Genomic DNA, 17,525 nt, shown 5'->3' on the forward strand with positions numbered 1-17,525 from the left:
ATTAGGAAATCAAATCCTGAAACCACTTCTGAATTTTAGAAAAAGACAAACTTTCTCTGCTTAGAATAATGAATAACTAAATTGTATTTTCAATTAAGACTATTTCAATTCAAATAATTCAGAATTATTTCAGGAAATAATTCTGAGAGTTCACACAGGTGTCTGCAAAAACCTGACTGATGTTTTTTTTACTTACAACCCTGACCTCTCATCCGTATTTTTCACAGTCATTCTCATGTACATTTCAAGAGAGTAACTTCCCTTCTCATTTCTTTGAGAATTTCTGATCAGTGAAGCAGCAATTTCTGAAGAACAGCTATTGAAACTGCAAAGCATACAGAAAAGCTTCGTGACTAAATAGGTCACAATTGAATCTTGGCTTTATCTGTTAGTTTTGGCTGGGATAGAGTTAATTTTCTTCATAGTAGCTGGTATGGAACCATGTTTGGGTTTGTGCTGAAAACAGTGTTGGTAACACAGAGATGTTTTAGTTATAGTTGAGCAGTGCTTGCACAGATCGAGGCCTTTTCTGCTGCTCACACCATCCCACCAGTGAGCAGGCTGGGGGTGCACAAGAAGTTGGGAGGGAACACAGCAGGGACAGCTGATCCCAACTGACCCAAGGGATATTCCATGCCATGTGGCATTATGCTCAGCATATAAAGCTGGGGGAAGAAGAAGGAAGTGGGGAGGCAGGGATAATGGTTGAAGTTATGGTGTTTATCTTCCCATGTAATGATTACACATGACGGAGCCCTGCTTCCCTGGAGATGGCCGAACACCTGCCTGTCCATGGGACGTGATGAATGAATTCCTTGTTTTGCTTGCATGCACAGCTTTTGTTTTACCTACTAAACTGCCTTTAGCCTAGCCCACAGGTTTGCTCACTTTTACTCTTCTAATTCTCTCCTCCAGCCCACCAGGGGAGAGTGAGCAAGTGGCTGTGTGGTGCTTAGCTGCCGGCTGGGGTTAAACCACAACACTTCATGAAGAAGAACTATTATTTACTGTAATACAGAGGCTCCTAATTCTATAAACTTTAATTATCAGTAGGGTAAAAAGTACAACAGTGAATTCTGAGGGGAAAAAAACCCCCAAACCTCTATCTGGCCCATTGTATAACTAAAGATGATAAGCTTATTTTTGCCAAGACTTCTAGCTCCTGGTAGACCAATGTTTGTGAATTCATAAACACAGTGAGGGGTTTGGTGTTGTTCTTCTTTATTGAACATCTCAGATCAATAGCTTTCAAATACATCCCTCTCCAGGTACAGAGTTCATTAAATCACTGCTTGGCAGGTGGTTCGTTGGTGTTTTTTCCCCCTAAGTTGAACATGTGTGAGACAAAACTGACATGTGAAAGCAAGTGAAGGAAAGCAGAAGGGGGGGAGGAAGGAGAGAATAAGGTATTTCAAGTAGCTTATTAGCAAAAAAGGAGCGTATTGTACTTAATCACTTGTCAGCTTTCATGACTTAAAACCCTGACGTTGTTAACAGCGATGCATTGCAGAATTTTCACAGTGTGTTTCATTTTACAAACTGCAATCCCTGAAAGGAACATTGAAATGGGAACACCCCATCAGGCCTACCATATACTAGGAATTCTACAAATACTCGTTGCTTTCCACATTGACCTTCCCTGGCAGGGGCACTGCAGGAGCCGTTTGTGTGCAGCCTCCCCAGCTCCCTCACGGAGACAGTTGCTGGGGCCCCTACTCCACAAGGTGAAGGGCGGGCCGCTGATGAATAAACAACGGCCCCAAGGGTAGGCTGAGGAGTGCTAATAAGCTCACTGGAGGATGATCGCCTTGGTGAACACTGGAAAGCAGGAAAACATAGAGACCTGCTGCGCACCCAGCTTGCCTTCTCCTCCGTTAACATCGACAGCTCCACAGACGAGACCGCGGGGGGAAGGCAGCCAGTGTCTCTCACGGGCGTGTGAGGCACTAGACATGCCAGAGGGGAACGAGAGCATTCCCAGGCTCCTGTTGCCTGGGCGACAAGGACAAGGAACCGGGCGGAGGGGGAGGTCCCTGTAATGGCGCCCGAACCCCCCCGCCCCACTCGCGCCGCGGCAGCAGGGGGCGCCATGCACCCCGCCGGTGCGGACTACAACTCCCGGCATGCAGCGCGGCGCACCGGTGCGGCGGGAGGGATCCCCTCCGCCGGGGCTGACAGCAGGGGCCCGTCAGCGCCGCGCCTCCTCTGCCGGCGGGGCAAGCCCGGCGCTGCTCCCGCCGCTCTGTATATGTTCGCCCTTCTCGTAACGTTTCGCTCTTCTTTAACGTCCCGGGGGTGCGGTGGGGCCGCCACGACCGGAAGCGCCTGTTGCCATAGCAACCGTCCCCGCGGTAAACATCCCGGGTGCCCCCGGAAGCGGTCAGTGCTGGCCTCCCATGTGGAGACTCTCGTTACCGCTCCCGGGCGCGGCCGCAGCTGCTGCGGCCCTCGCGGCCCCGCCGTTAAACGTTAACGGCTTACTCGCTAAAACGTAGCGTCGGGCCGCGCCGGTTAAACCCCTCCGCGGAAACGATTGGCCCAGCGCCCCTCCGCCCGGCCAATAGGCGCCGGCCACGCTCCGTCCGCAGGAAACCGCACATGGAAAGCCACGATTGGCGGCGATAGCTGCAGGCCCTTCCCTTCCAGGCTCCCCATTGGCTGTACCTTTGGCGTGGTACGCTCCGATTGGCCAGCGGCGGAGCGGCGGCCCCCCACCCTCCCGCTCCCCGGGTTGATAAGGCGGAGGGGGAGGGCCGCGGCCGCTCCAGCGGGCTCGGTGGCGGCGGCCGGTTGGCGGCGGGGTCGGAGCGCGGGGAGGGGGCGCTGGGGGTCGTTATCGTGTGCGACCGCAGCCCGCGTCGCCATGAAGCCGATGTGGGGGCTCGCTCTGGCGTGTACGCTGCTCCTGGCCGGTGAGTGCCCGCGGACTTCCAGAAGCTTCTGTTGGGGGTGGGGAGGGGCCGGGGGCTCGGCCGACAGTTCTCCCCAGGCGATTCTCCACCTTTTCGCTAGGGTGAGGGGGACGCGGGCCGACGAGAAGCGCGGTGGGGCTCTTGGTGTCTTGGGAGGGGGACCTCTTACCCCTCGCTGTTCTCCGTGCGGCGGGGGAAAGAAGCGCCTGCTTTGCTCTCCCCAGGCCGCTGCCAGCGCCTCTCTCCGGGGAGAGGGGGGCGGCCCGTCTAATGCCGGTCATGCGCGCTCACGGGTGGGGAGTCGGGGGGGGGAAAGGTCCGTCCGCTTCCACCGTCGGGGTGTCTCCGATTGGGCTGAACTTTCCTCAGGGAGTGGGGTGGAGGGACAGAACTGAGCCGAAAACCGTGGGGAGGGGTAGGCGGAGGAGTTCGGTGGTGTATAGTGGCGGTCAGGTTCATGTGGTTGGATTACATGTTTTCCCAGTATCGGTTAGAGCTGATGAGGTGGACGTAGAGGGGACCGTGGAAGATGACTTGGGTAAAAGCAGAGAAGGGTCCCGAACAGATGATGAAGTGGTGCAGAGGTTAGTACCTGGGGTGCTGGGTAAGTTACTTCTGAAACGCTAAGGCTTTCCCTTGCTTTTGAAGCGTCAATTCGAGCATCTGTAGTGTCTAAAGCCTCAGAAATGCGGTGGGGGGAGGGAGGGGAGAAACACCACTCGAGAGACCTAGTCACTTAAAAATAGGCATTGGTAAATAGAAGTGAGTGAGAACTTGGATTCAGAAATATTCAACTTGGTTTTGACTAATATCAGTAGTTAACATAAAACGCAATATGTTCATAGGGATTTTCTCCTGCATGTGGTAAATGGAGTCAGTTCAGTGCCTGCTGATGAAATAGCTCTGTGCCCATGAACCGCCTCATCTCCTGTGAGGTATACCATATGCCGAGGATTACAGTGGTTTTAACATACCTGTATTCTTGCCCGAATTTCTTTTTGAGGAAGAAAAGTCTTACTTGCAAACATAGATTTTCACTTGAGTTTTAAATTATGGTGATGCAGTTGAGGAGAGCTACTTTTGCACTTATTTGATCGTATTACTTTTGGGCTATGGCAGTGATTAAGGGTCTTAGTATTGTTCTAATTAGACTGATGTTGCTGGATGATAAAATTAGTGGGACTGTCTGTGGGCAGGACTGTCTGTGGGCAGGACTATTTGACAGGTTTTCCTTGTCCTAACAGAGAGGAAGAAGCTATCCAACTAGATGGCCTAAATGCATCCCAGATCAAAGAAATCCGAGAAAAATCTGAGAAGTTTGCATTTCAAGCAGAAGTCAACAGAATGATGAAACTTATTATCAATTCTTTGTATAAAAATAAAGAGGTTAGTGCCTTTGAGTGGAACATGCTAGAACTGTTTGTGTGTGTTCTGGAAATCCTGAACGCTGATTTCTATTTCAGATTTTCCTCAGGGAACTTATTTCAAATGCTTCGGATGCTTTAGATAAGATACGGTTAATATCCTTAACTGATGAAAATGCTCTGGCTGGTAATGAGGAACTTACTGTCAAAATCAAGGTAAGAAGCATTAGGAACAATCATCTCTTATAGAGGAGTGGTGGGAGGAATGTAAAAAGATAGCGCATCATAAAATCTAAATTTTTGGCTTAATACTGATGCAGATACAAACTAGAAACCCATCAGGACCTTTGCGATTACCATTGTCAAATACTACTCTTTACATGGTGAAAATACATTTCTGGTTCTGTAAGGAGTAACTGAAGTGTTGAAATACTTCAAAGTAGGTTTACCTCACTTCTGTAGTTACTGCATATTTGATTTTATTGTAGCCAGGCATGAATGTGAATAGCTGCTACTCATTACTTTTCTGTGGCACTTTATTAGGTATTAAAATTCAAAGTGAAGTTAAAACTGCATCTTTTTTTCTTTCAGTGTGATAAAGAGAAGAACATGCTTCATGTTACAGATACGGGTATTGGCATGACAAAAGAGGAGCTAGTTAAAAACCTGGGTACCATTGCAAAGTCCGGTACAAGTGAATTCTTAAACAAGATGAATGAAATGCAGGATGATAGTCAGTCAACATCTGAGTTAATCGGCCAGTTTGGTGTTGGCTTTTATTCTGCTTTCTTAGTAGCAGACAGAGTTATTGTCACATCAAAACACAACAATGATACTCAACATATTTGGGAATCTGATTCAAATGAATTCTCTGTGATTGATGACCCAAGAGGAAACACTTTAGGACGTGGCACAACCATAACGTAAGTATTAAGTTTCTTTGGATTTAAAAGGAAAAAAAAAAAAGCATTGGTATGTTTTGCTTATTGGAATATGCAGATGAGTTTAGAATTGTGACTCTATAGCATAGTTTGCTTCTTCTAATACAGCTTTTTTTCAGTTTAGTAGAACATACAAAATAAATGTGGAGTAATAACGTAGTTCACTTCACATTCCATTAGATGAACCAAGAAAACCATCTTGACAACTGTCAGCAAGTAATTCCAGACAGTTCAGCTGCCTGCAGATTCATTTGGTTCCTCAGCACCATTGTGGCCCCTCAAAACCTCCGTAGGGCTGTACAGCTTCCTGTTGGAAACTGGCTGCTGCTTATATACCAGTGGGACTGGTCTCATGCAAATCTCAAGCTGGAGGTAGTTTGACAGGCCTGTTTTCATGACTTTCATGAGCAGGTTGGTTTATTTGGTCTGGGCTTAGATGACTTCTTCCTGAAGAAGGCACTTGGCATGAAGAAGTTCATCTTCGTGCTCTAGTTCCAAGTAAAGCTAGTAAGAGTGCATCAAGGTCCTGATAAGTATCAGTATTTGAGGTTTTCATTTAGACTTCTGGTTATTGTCTGTCCCAGTTGTTGAAAACAACCCTTCCTTAGAGTGGTTTAGTAGGGATTCTGTTTTTTAAGAGGTACTTTGAGCTTAAGTAATAAATGCTCACTTGAATAAATTTGAATCTCTACAGCTGCAAAAGAAGGAAAATGCATCTCTTCCTGTAAAACTACTTTAAAATACTTGTCCAGCACTTTAATTGAAGCTTTTTTCATTTTCTTTAGCCTTGTTTTGAAGGAGGAAGCATCTGATTACCTTGAGCTGGATACTGTTAAAAATCTAGTAAAGAAATACTCGCAGTTCATAAACTTCCCCATCTATGTGTGGAGCAGCAAGGTACGTATGCTTAACCGAGCATTGTACAGTATGAACTTTGGTGGTGAAAACTGGCCAGATCTTTCAGGAAGGCTGAGGGAATTCTATAGAATTTGTTTGCTTTAATTTCTAAAATCCTTTTGTTCCTGACTCTTCTGGCTAGCATTTTACTAGTTAGTTACTTGCTGAAAGTTAGTGTGTTGCTAAAATCACGAATTTTCAAGGAACTTGCTTTTGTTCTGACTCAAAGAACTTTACCAAAGGAAAAAGACTATACTAATTACTAAAAAAGATCTTTCTTCCACTGGCTTTGGTAGCTGGAAGCTCTGGTAAGCTCTCAAGCAGGGCCATGGTTAGGTGTCCTGAAAGTAGGGCAGCATCTTAATTTTTAGGCCTGCTCTTCTGATGTTTTCTCAAGTGTAGCACCCAGTTAAATCACCAAAGTCTCTGAATGAGCATTATGTGTAAAACTAAACGTAGAGTTGTAAAATACTTGAGTGCAGTGACTTCCCAGTGTGTTGAAGGAGAGCATGTATTTATGAAAAATGCAACTAAAAAACATAGCTACCTATAGAGAAATGCTTGTGACAGGCAAATAGCACAAGTTAAACTAGCACTCTGAGAGATTAAGCTGTTTGAGAGGATACTAGAGCATACCTTGTAGGAAGCCAAGCCATCTAAGTCCCCACTTTAAATTGTCTCTTTAGACAGAGACTGTTGAAGAACCTGTTGAAGAGGAGGAAGCAAAGGAGAAAGAAGAAACAGATGATGATGAAGCTGCAGTTGAGGAAGAGGAAGAAGAGAAGAAACCAAAGACTAAGAAGGTGAGCTTTGTTAGACTTGGTTTTGTGACTCATGTCAGATAGTTCAGTAATTTCCAGAGATGCATTTCAGCAGTGTGTGTGTGCTTTCAAACAGCAAGTCCTGGTTTAAGTGTAGTTAGACACCTTGTCTGGAAAGAAGACCATAAGCAAAACAGACTTGGTTGAAATCAGGCAAATGACTGGCACTTGGCAGTGTCATTTGCCTTGTGGTCCCCTGACTAACTATAAATACTTGAAGAGCAGTGGACTCCAGTAATCTGACACTGTTGACTAGTTTAAATTGAGCACACTCTGCTGGAAAGCTTTTTTTGGAATGGCAGTAGAACAGAAATACTGATACTTGGTGAATGTGTTAAATGTACATAGGACACACTGTAGTGTAGATGTAAGTTTTGTTCTCGTGTTACACCAATGTGTATACTTGAATGAGAATGTCCAGGCCATTGCGTAATTTATTTTGTGAATTAAAGCATGTATTTTTGAAATGCTATTGTATGACATTGCCTCAGTGGAGTGTCTTTGACTTAACCAGAAGTAAAGAATGAGTCTTTAGTAACTATTGTGCTTATGCACCTAGGTTGAGAAAACCGTCTGGGATTGGGAGCTCATGAATGACATAAAACCAATCTGGCAGAGACCATCTAAAGAAGTTGAAGAAGATGAATACAAAGCTTTTTACAAAACCTTTTCCAAGGTAAATTCTGAGCCCCAAGATTGTTCCAAAGCATAAACAAAACTGGAGGCTTATAGGATGGGCTATTTCTGAAGAATTAACTGCTGTCAGTAGGTAGACTGAATTGCAGAGTGCCTACAAGGAATAGCATCTGAGTCAGGAGTTAATATTCTTTGCAGAGAGATGGTGCTACCACCCAAATGTTGAGTGGCCTAGGTTTAAGAAGTAGTATGTTCCAGCTCATATGGAGCTTACCAATGTTTTCAAATGTTGACAGTGAAATTTTTATTCAGTCTGAGAGCGGTAATGCTTGTGTTGTACATGGTGGAAGAAAGAGAAAGGTACGGCTTTCTAGAGATGACTTCTGTAAATACGGTGTAGTGCCTACCTTGGGAGTTTCTTAACTGCTGTGATAATACTGCATTGATTACTGTGCTATTGGTGGTTGGCTTGTTAAAACATACCAAACAAACAAAACCCAGCAACAAAACCCCAAAACAATAACGACAAGAAAAAAACTAGGTCTCATGGAAGGTTAATGCTATGTGAGTAACTCTCTGCTGAATCTGGAACTTTTTGTTTTCATAATAACCATACTGTGGTTAGATAGGTTAATTGTAAAATAATTGCACTTACTTTGGCAAACTTGTGTTTTTACTGGAAATGTATTAACTCTGATTCTTCCCATATCAACTATAAGAATTCTCTCTTCATAGGAACACGATGACCCAATGGCTTACATCCACTTTACTGCTGAAGGGGAAGTAACCTTCAAATCTATCTTGTTTGTTCCTAATTCTGCTCCACGTGGCCTGTTCGATGAATATGGATCCAAAAAAAGTGATTTCATTAAGGTAGGACAAGCAAGTGTGTGGGTATGTTTTCGTGTCTTAAAAACCACAAACCTGTAACCCGGCTGCTGTTTCCTCTTGTAATTCAGCTGTATGTTCGAAGAGTGTTCATCACTGATGACTTCCATGACATGATGCCCAAGTATCTTAACTTTGTTAAGGGTGTTGTAAGTATCACAAGTGTTACTTGCATTTGGTTATTTTTTTTTTCCCATCTTCAACTACTGTTAGGTATACTTAAGAAGCTTCTTCCTCAATTAGGTGGATTCTGATGATCTTCCTTTGAATGTATCTCGTGAAACACTTCAGCAGCATAAATTGTTAAAGGTAAGCTAATTGATCTTGCATTCCTTCATTGTAAACATGACAGAAGAAAGATTAAGAAGAATGATAGCTTGATTGATTTTACTTTATAATGAGTACGGAATTCAAGTATAGGAAATCCGTAAATTGCTGGTTTCAAACTACCTTGTTTGCTTCAAATCGGGGACACCAAGAGTCTTGAATCCATTCGTTGCAGTAGGGTGAATCAAGGGTTCTTCCAAGAGCTTATTGTTATAACTTGGTATTGCTGCTTTTTTAGGTGATCAGAAAGAAACTTGTTCGCAAAACTCTTGATATGATCAAGAAAATTGCAGAAGAAAAATACAATGACACATTCTGGAAAGAGTTTGGTACTAATGTGAAGCTTGGAGTTATTGAGGATCACTCCAATCGTACACGACTGGCTAAACTTCTTCGCTTCCAGTCTTCTCATCATGAAAGTAACCTCACAAGCCTTGACCAGTATGTGGAAAGAATGAAGGAGAAGCAAGACAAAATTTATTTCATGGCAGGTGCCAGCAGAAAGGAGGTATGTGAACGTGGAAGAAAGTGGGAAAGGGAAAAAAATACTACAGCTCCTAGTTATAGTAGTACCTTAAATATTGTGAACTGTGCACTTTCTGTAAACATGAAGACTCCATGCACGTGTTACTACTGCAGTTTAGTTTTCCTTGTACCAGCTTCTGTCAGATGGTTGTACAGGTTTCAGTAGCTGCTGGTACCAGTGCAATTAAACTGGCATCTGATCTATTTTGTCGTCTTAGGCTGAGTCTTCACCATTTGTTGAACGCCTTCTGAAAAAGGGCTATGAAGTGATTTACCTTACTGAACCTGTAGATGAATACTGTATTCAGGCTCTGCCAGAGTTTGATGGCAAGAGATTTCAGAATGTAGCAAAAGAAGGAGTTAAGTTTGAAGAAAGTGAGAAGACTAAGGAGAGTCGGGAAGCCTTGGAAAAGGAGTTTGAACCACTCTTGAACTGGATGAAGGACAAAGCTCTAAAAGATAAGGTAAAATGTTATGTTGTATGTAATGCTAATTTGTAAATGCTGCTGTACTTGCTACAACACACCTTGCAGATTCTTTAAGCATAGACTTGACAGTAGCTTCTATGTAGTCTTTCTATGAATAAACATACATGTTTGATACTTCTCATTTGGGGAAAATAAGGAGTCAGAATGTCATCTTAGAGCCTTCAGAAAACACTGAAATTTCAGAGTTAACTACTTTATTCCCTCTATAAGCTACTAGTTCTGTGAATTTAACATTAAGGCTGGGTTTTTTTCTACAGATTGAAAAAGCTGTGCTGTCTCAACGTTTAACCCAGTCTCCATGTGCTCTTGTGGCTAGTCAGTATGGATGGTCTGGTAACATGGAAAGAATCATGAAGGCTCAAGCTTACCAAACTGGGAAGGATATATCTACAAAGTAAGCTTTCAGTTATGTAGCAGCAGACGTGAACTGTAGTTGGCTGCCTGTGCTTGGTGTGAGCACAAGAAGCTTCCATCTAGTTTAGATGATCCTACATATTTTTAAGGTCACTTATAACAGAGTTGCAGTCTCCCTCAGTCACACCTTGTTATTTTGAAGCCAAATATGTAAAACTGCCTTGCGAGCAAGAATAATCAGTGGCATTTGCTATATCTGTAATTTCGTGACAAGAGAAGGTGAAGTGTCTTAGTAATTTGAATGCTTTCTAGAGTTGAGCTAGTATTAAAGTGGGGCAGGGGGAGGAATATGCTTACTGTGGCTGTAATTGGTATTCAAGGGTTTAAAGATGTAGCTGGGTCTTGTACTTCAAAACTTACTAATGTAACTTCTGTTCTTTTCAGTTACTATGCTAGCCAAAAGAAGACATTTGAAATTAATCCCAGGCATCCACTGATCAAGGACATGCTGAGGCGAGTTAAGGTAAATAAATAACAGTAGTGAAATATTGACTACTTGGCTGCATACAACCTGGCTAATAGTTCTGTTTGTTTTGTTTTAAATGCTCTCCTGCATTAGGAAAATGAAGATGACAAAACAGTTTCAGATCTTGCAGTGGTATTGTTTGAAACTGCGACTTTGAGATCAGGATATATGTTACCAGACACCAAGGAATATGGAGACAGAATAGAAAGGATGCTTCGTTTAAGTTTAAACATCGACCTGGATGCAAAGGTTAGTTTGCCTTCAACTTGGGGCTTGATAATTGACAATTTGCATAAAATGAAATGTATCTGGCTTCCTATGCTTCGGAGGGCCACCAGGAGCCTAGTTCAAATATGTGGGTGGGAAACTAGAGTCTGTACTTAATGCTCCTGTCCTCCCTTCCACCCCTTTTTATTTCTTTGGATTCTGCTCTCTTATGATGTTTCTCAAGTATTGTCCTTAACTGTATTTTTCTGTGGGAGTAAATTAGGTGCCAAAGGCATGTGTGCCCATCTCATAATGGAGAAATTACTAAGTGGGTATAAGTAATACGGGTTCTCATAATGCTGTGCAAGAGCGTACGCTGGGTATCTTGCCAGAGGAGGCATGATTAATGTGTCAATGCTAAAAAGAACTTGCTTTTTCCTTCAGGTAGCTTGGGATAAATGTTAGGAACTGATAGTGAATACTTCCATTGCCTGTATTTAGCTAGTGAACAACTAGTAAATGTCCTAAGCAAATTGTTTGTGACCTTCCTACAGGTGGAGGAGGAACCTGAAGAGCCTGAAGATGCAGCTGAGGAGGCAGAGCAAGATGAAGAGGAGGTCGATGCTGATGCTGAAGACAGTGAAACACAGAAGGTAAGGTCTAAAGTTTGACTTCGTACTTATATTTATGTGAGGTTTTGTCTGTGGAGCTGCCAGGCAACAAATGTGTTCACTTTACCTTTCATGACACTAGTTTTTAGTGTGAGGTACTAGATCTACTGCTAAAATGAGAGCACACTGAAAAATTATTATTCTTTTAATAGCAGAGGCTTAACATGCCATCATTTGAACAGATGTTTAATACCTCAAAAAGTTGTTAATTCCTTAGTGCTTTGGAAAGCATCAGCAATGGTTAGGTTCGGTTCTGCTGGGACAGCTTTTGTAACCTTTGCCACTTCCAAAAAGTGAGATTCTGATTCTCTTCTTGTCTCCACAGGAATCCACAGATGTGAAAGATGAACTGTAAGCTCCACTCAACTACTGTCCTGCATTGGGGGGTTAAGAGGGAATGTGAATTAGATTGGTTTGGTTTTTTCCACTGTAAAATGTTGAGGGATGGTATATGGGGTTTAAGGGTGAAGGAGGATTTATTTTTTTTTTTTAAGTTCACTTTTCTAAAAACATTCCTCATGAATGTAAATTTGTATTATTTAACTGACTTGTTGTAAAATCTTGTCATGTACAAAATAAAATGTTCCCAAACACCACTAACTCTAAATTTATACATAATCAGCTCATCTTGTGGGCTAGCACAAAGAAGCAAAGGGATTGCCTTGAGTGTTCACATCCTTTGTACAACAGGCAGTTTGCAGTCCTTGTGCCTGTCTGCACTGGCACAGCCACGCTTAACTGCGTAGCCTGTGCCTGTGGTTAGGTTTTGTCTTAACAAACCTGCTGTAACTGGTATCCAAGAGCTGTACTTAAGTTCATAGTTGAAGTAAGTATTCAAGAAGCTATGTGTCTACTGACATCTTAAGAAAGATGAGATAGGACATTTAAAAATGGCATTGGAACTGATGTCCTGCCAGCTTGCACTGGACTAGATACAACTTGACTCTACTTACAGAATAGAGGGGTAGCTTTTACAGCTGTGACAAGGGAAAAAACAACATTTCTTTCCACTAAATATGTGAACAACCTGAAGTGGTTTACTGCCTGTGAGCATACACCGTCCTCCATGGTATTTGGTAACTCTGCCTTTGACTTGTAGATACAGCAGTGCTGCCTTCCACAGTTTTGGTTTTTTAAAGTTGGAAACTCATCTCTTACAGTTGTTACTCCTTAATGCTGTTGTTCCTGAACTTTTTCACTCCTGTGTCTCTTGGCAAAGTTCTGTAGGTATTTAACTGTCACTCAGACTAAATCTGTTGATACCAAATAGTAACGTAGACAGTTTGAACTGGAGGCACTGCTTTCTCTTCTATTCATTCTATAAGCTTTATGTGGTGTTTGGGTGAAGCACTACGTTTTCTTACTTGTGCCTCTACTTAGAAACACCTTCGTGGGGTTGGTAGAAAGTGTTTATGTTCAAGTGTTTTGTTTGGGGTATTTCGCCTTGCCCTGGAAGAAGTACATCGGAGTAGTAGTTCTGTACAGTGACTCTACTGAAAAAACACTCTTTTGTTAACTGAAGTTTTGTGAAGTTGGAGGTTCTGCAATCTGAAGCAAAATATACTGTTCCAAATTAGGTGAGGGCACTGAACACTGACCTGAAGGAGTTGCTTTTAATTTACTTTACTAGGGTTCTTCTGTATCACCCAAATACTGTTTCCATGCAATAAATACAAATGCCATGTATCAGTGTGGTTATTGTGTTAGGGTTTATGTAGAGATGTTGGCTTTATTGAAGTACGCTGCTTGAGAGTTCAAGGAAGGGGAGCCTAGTTTTGGTCTGTTGAGGGACTTTGGGATTGTTCTGGTTTTTGCTTGCTGCGGTAGTATCTTAGATGTACCTAAGAGCCTTTTGTTGTTAGGGCACCCGGGCAACAACTAGGCAACTCCCTAGAGTGTGTAGTTCAGCAGCTAGCAACAGCGACTTTAATAGCAGTTCTGTGCTAGTTACTGAATAGGGCAGATGCACCATTTCTTCTTAAAGTATGGTCCTCTTACTATGGCTGTGCAACTTTTGTGCTCTGTAGTAATCAACTGCTGACGAGGTTTTGATTTCATACTTCCTAAAGTATCATTTTAGTGATGCACTTCTCAGAATATCATCAATGCACCCCCTTCCCTATCTGTTTGAGCAGCCTGAGTAGCAAACATGGCATGTGCCTGCTGCATGGTTAGGAGAGCTTTTGCAGCTAACAAAGTGGAGTATTGGGAGCATAGGGTTGCTTGCTACACTGTTCTTATCTGTTAATTACTTGTAGACTTGAGCAACCTTTACTCTGTTAAATAGCTAAAGTTCTTGCTGCCTTGATTGGGTTTAGGATGAGATACTTGATCCAATTGCAGAAATAATAAAGAGCACATGAGAGTCATGCTTTGTGCTTTGTCTTCCTCAGCTGAGTCTGTAATGTGCAACATGCTGTGGTCCAGCTGCTTCCTCTACCCTGGAGTGACAAGTGTTTGCTATTAATAAGCACAAACTGCAGTTGTAAGCTTGCTTTTTGGGTCAGCTCTGTGAAGCGAAGTGGTGTCAATGCTGAAAGAAGTGTTTCCCAGTCATCCTGAGGCCATCTCTGCTGCAGTCACCAATTCCAGGGTTGTTGCCTCAGTTGTTAAAAGCTTTCCTGTTCCAAATGGGCACTAATGAGAACTGTTCTCTTAGGGCTAGAAAAGGCTGGGGTAAAACATGCTCCCTGTTCCTCAGTTGCCATTAGCAGCAGGATACATTTAGAAATCCCAGCCATATCCAAATTAGTAACTTCCCTCTGCAGCCTTTAGAAAAAGGGGTCAGAAATCAACAACATAATGACAGATACCCTGCAAAATTTTTGAGTAATAGGATAAGGGTTGGTGAATCCTGGCTCTTTAAAGGGATATCTGAAAAACCGCTGTTGTTGATGTAGTTAGAATAGGGACAAAACCCCATCTTGTCTCCTCAATAAACTTTATCTTATGCTGAGGACATAGCAATGCAACTCAGCTTTTTTTAGGAACAGTGAAGGAAAAAGTGGTTTCACCAGAAATGGACCTGGCCCAGTAAGATGTTCTCACTGATTGATTTCATTTGGGCTTAGCAGCTGAGATTTATGTTGGGGCCTTTTTATCAGTGACTGCAGTCACTGGTAATGGTGAGAGAGCAAACCTGTCATCCAGTAATCCATGCATAGACAGATAAGAAGAGGAAAGGATCTCATCCTGTTCAGCTTCTGTTGTAGGTTAGCCAGGAGTTGCAGAACTGTGTGGGAGCAGAGGCACTTGCACGTGCAGAGGAACTACAAACCTTTCTTCTTAGGAAAACCACTCCAACTTAAATAAACTAACAGCTTCACAGCTGGAACAGATGTAAAAGTAGTGCTTTCAGTGATTGCTGCTGGATCCCTCTGCTATTAAAAATGCTTCTAGGTATTTTGCCAGTAGGAATTAGGGAGCTTTTTTGTTTCCTTAATGAGTAATCTGTCAAATTGTGGTTTTCTTTCCTGAGTTAAACCCGAGTGAGAATTAAGGATGAAGCACGTGCGTTTCTCAAGGGAAAGCAATCCCCATCCTTCAGCAGCTCTAATGCATACCATTCAAACACAGCTTGTTGTACCATCCTTGTATGACTGTGTATCCTCGTATGTATGCTTCTGTGTGTCTTCTTGAGTACCTGGTGTGGGAGTTATGTGGCAATCCTATTTTGGGACTGAAATGTAAACCTGCACTTGTTATTTCAGAGTTTTGTATATTTACAGCTATCAAAGTCAGTCGTAAATGAAGAAAGATGTCCCAGTGGAGTACAAATGTACACAATTTCAGTGTAATCTGTATGTATTCACTCCATTTTAACTAACACAACCACGCTGTAAGATCCTCCCCAGCCATACAGACCAAAGTAAATTTCCTGTCAGTGATACAGAATGCCAGCGTTAACTGTTGTTAGGGCAGTTAGCCGGCACCAAGAGGAGGCCAGTGCAAAAAGTGCTGCCATAAGGAATCTGATTTATACATGCCATCGCTTATTGTATCACGTGCTGGGTTACATCCACTACTACTGAGTTTAAAAAGGGGGGAAATGCCAATGGGTAAGCAGGGTTCTACTGCAGATGAACAGCAGAGCTTATTGAGAGGCCATAAAAGCTTATCTCTTCAATATGCTAAATTTGTGCTTGTTAATCAGCTGAAAAGTTTCAAATTCCATCAGACTTGCCACTGTGAGTTCACATCTTTTATTGTGAAGGATACTTAACACTGCAGTCAAGATATGATAAGCATTTTGGCACACAACTGATCGGACTTGTAACAACAGTATTTGCTGTACATTTATTTTTAACACTGCCTGTAACTGCTTAAGGGGAACAAAAAGAAGCAATAAAGGAGTACAGTATTTCATATACAGATTTCTGCAGTTGAGGCAGTTGAACAAAGATTTTATCAGTTCTGGTTTTCATAGTGTAAGTAAAGTCTGCTCACTGTTGTGAAGTCTGAACGTCACTTGATTTTGCTTTTAGACCCAACAGTTCCGTTTGCAGCTCTCCAGGCTTAGGAGGTACTTCAGGTATGCTCTGTTAAAAACAGAAAGACATCAGCATGGGGACAGAACTAAAACTATACTCACGAAAGAGTAAATCAGCACACTCTGTGAGAGATGGCATTACAGCCAAGTTGTGATTACACTGCCCTCTTTTTTGAGCACACTATTAATTCTTACACGCAAAACATCTTAAAAGTCAACCTCTACCCCTTTCCATAATTTGACTTTTAAAGTAGCAAAATATGATTTGAAAGAAAGGTACAAAAAGAAGGAATGGGCAGTTTGTTTTAAAAAGAACAAGGCTTTTTGCCATTTAAGAAAGTAAGTTTGGTTGAGATGTCTACTACAGCTGCAGTCTCCACACAGGTTCTTGGTGACAGAAGAAAAGGTTTTACTACTTCTATCTTTCTGTTTTAGAAATTAAGCACCAAAACTGGAGATGAAATTTAAAGAAGGGAAAGGCACCAAATGCTGTTTCAAGAATTGCACCTCCTCAAAATGTGTGCTAGTCGAAAGAGGTGTAGAACATCGGATCATTCTGAATAAATACACCTATGAAGGCCACTGTAGATACTATTAAAATACATAAACTCTTATACTTACACATCAATGCCTTGAGCCTCACTGCTTAAGCTTTCATGTGGCAGCTCAAGCATGGTCGTTTTTAACCTTTCTCTGATTTGAATACAGCACAGTGTTTCTAAAGAAGCAAAGTATACAAGCACTAACGGATGAGAAAAGGCTTACAGACTGGAAGGTCTCCAAGAGACCAAACCAACCACTACTCTCCCCAGCGGCTGGTCTCAGCTGGAGCCGAGCCCACTGTGACCGTGACGTTCATAGTGTTGACTGTCACTGTCTCTAATGCGAAGCTTTGGTCACCTTCATTTCCATTAGTGGAGGAAAAAAACTCTGTTTAAGCCTGGTACGGCCCCTTCTCGCCCCTTCTCCGTGCTCTTCCCAAACCCCGCCTCCCCACAGCAGACCCCCTGCGGCAGCAGCAGCCCGCACCGCCTTCCTGCCCGTGGCACCGCGTCCCTAGTCAGAAGCCAGCTGCGCGGGGACGCCCTGGCCGCTGCTTGGCTTTGTGACACAACCCCCAGGAGCCCCTCCGCCAGGCTCCGCAGCGCAACCGGCCCCGCGGGCACTTACCAGGTCGGGCCGGTAGTACCTGTGCACGACCTCGGCGCCCGCGAACATGGCAAGCAGGCTGGCCGCCAGCGTCTTCACGTAGGTGGGCCAAGGCACGCCGGCGGGCATGGCCGCGGCGCCGTAGCCGCACCGCCACCGCACACCCCGCCCCGCGCACGTCCTGCGCCGGACGTGCATCATCCCGCCACCTCCCGGGCACCGCGCCAGGGGAAGGCGCGGAGCCCAACCCGCTGCGCGCGACGCGCCGAGCGTCGTGACGTATCACCCCACACACCCTCAAGCCCCGCCCCCTCGCCGGGCCGGCCGGCC

At 43.6% G+C, this 17,525-nt stretch overlaps 2 protein-coding genes and 1 long non-coding RNA gene across 5 annotated transcripts; 1 reads left to right on the plus strand and 2 right to left on the minus strand.

Annotated features, from left to right (window-relative positions):
• The first annotated feature begins 2,713 nt into the window (after positions 1-2,713).
• HSP90B1 (heat shock protein 90 beta family member 1) lies at positions 2,714-13,243 on the plus strand. Of its 2 annotated transcripts, XM_030479134.2 has the most exons (18): positions 2,714-2,912; positions 3,397-3,496; positions 4,157-4,298; positions 4,376-4,492; positions 4,868-5,199; positions 6,003-6,114; positions 6,801-6,917; positions 7,495-7,611; positions 8,307-8,444; positions 8,531-8,608; positions 8,703-8,768; positions 9,025-9,294; positions 9,530-9,775; positions 10,057-10,193; positions 10,598-10,676; positions 10,773-10,928; positions 11,441-11,539; positions 11,883-13,243. In XM_030479134.2, exons 1-18 carry the CDS (start codon positions 2,864-2,866, stop codon positions 11,910-11,912), a joined length of 2,385 nt encoding a protein of 794 aa, XP_030334994.1. In that variant the 5' UTR covers positions 2,714-2,863; the 3' UTR covers positions 11,913-13,243. The 2 variants fall into 2 exon arrangements, with proteins under 2 accessions (XP_030334994.1, XP_030334995.1); XM_030479135.2 differs by lacking the exon at positions 4,376-4,492 and having other exon boundaries at positions 11,883-12,153.
• A 100-nt stretch (positions 13,244-13,343) lies between these two features.
• LOC115605150 lies at positions 13,344-14,960 on the minus strand. Its single transcript, XR_003990522.1, has 2 exons — positions 14,724-14,960; positions 13,344-14,317 (listed from the first exon to the last, which is right to left on the minus strand). It is a non-coding gene; the product is annotated as an uncharacterized LOC115605150 (long non-coding RNA).
• A 108-nt stretch (positions 14,961-15,068) lies between these two features.
• C3H12orf73 (chromosome 3 C12orf73 homolog) lies at positions 15,069-17,485 on the minus strand. Of its 2 annotated transcripts, XR_003990523.1 has the most exons (3): positions 17,217-17,446; positions 15,781-16,095; positions 15,069-15,434 (listed from the first exon to the last, which is right to left on the minus strand). XR_003990523.1 is itself a non-coding variant. In XM_030479136.1 (2 exons), exons 1-2 carry the CDS (start codon positions 17,394-17,396, stop codon positions 16,000-16,002), a joined length of 276 nt encoding a protein of 91 aa, XP_030334996.1. In that variant the 5' UTR covers positions 17,397-17,485; the 3' UTR covers positions 15,744-15,999. The 2 variants fall into 2 exon arrangements, 1 of the variants encoding a protein (XP_030334996.1); XM_030479136.1 differs by lacking the exon at positions 15,069-15,434 and having other exon boundaries at positions 15,744-16,095; positions 17,217-17,485.
• Between the last annotated feature and the right edge of the window lie 40 nt (positions 17,486-17,525).

This window comes from Strigops habroptila, chromosome 3 (assembly GCF_004027225.2).
Source record: "Strigops habroptila isolate Jane chromosome 3, bStrHab1.2.pri, whole genome shotgun sequence".
Classification (NCBI taxonomy): domain Eukaryota; kingdom Metazoa; phylum Chordata; class Aves; order Psittaciformes; family Psittacidae; genus Strigops; species Strigops habroptila.

What these genes read in the sequence shown, in the direction of transcription:
- C3H12orf73 (XM_030479136.1), bottom strand. Translation starts at nt 17,396, where the DNA reads ATGATGCACGTCCGGCGCAGGACGTGCGCGGGGCGGGGTGTGCGGTGG. An exon ending in GGTACTACCGGCCCGACCTG is followed by an intron (nt 16,096 to 17,216) that starts GTAAGTGCCCGC and finishes TGTTTTTAACAG; the next exon opens with AGCATACCTGAAGTACCTCC.
- HSP90B1 (XM_030479134.2), top strand. Translation starts at nt 2,864, where the DNA reads ATGAAGCCGATGTGGGGGCTCGCTCTGGCGTGTACGCTGCTCCTGGCC. An exon ending in ACAAAGCTCTAAAAGATAAG is followed by an intron (nt 9,776 to 10,056) that starts GTAAAATGTTAT and finishes TTTTTTCTACAG; the next exon opens with ATTGAAAAAGCTGTGCTGTC. An exon ending in ACATCGACCTGGATGCAAAG is followed by an intron (nt 10,929 to 11,440) that starts GTTAGTTTGCCT and finishes ACCTTCCTACAG; the next exon opens with GTGGAGGAGGAACCTGAAGA.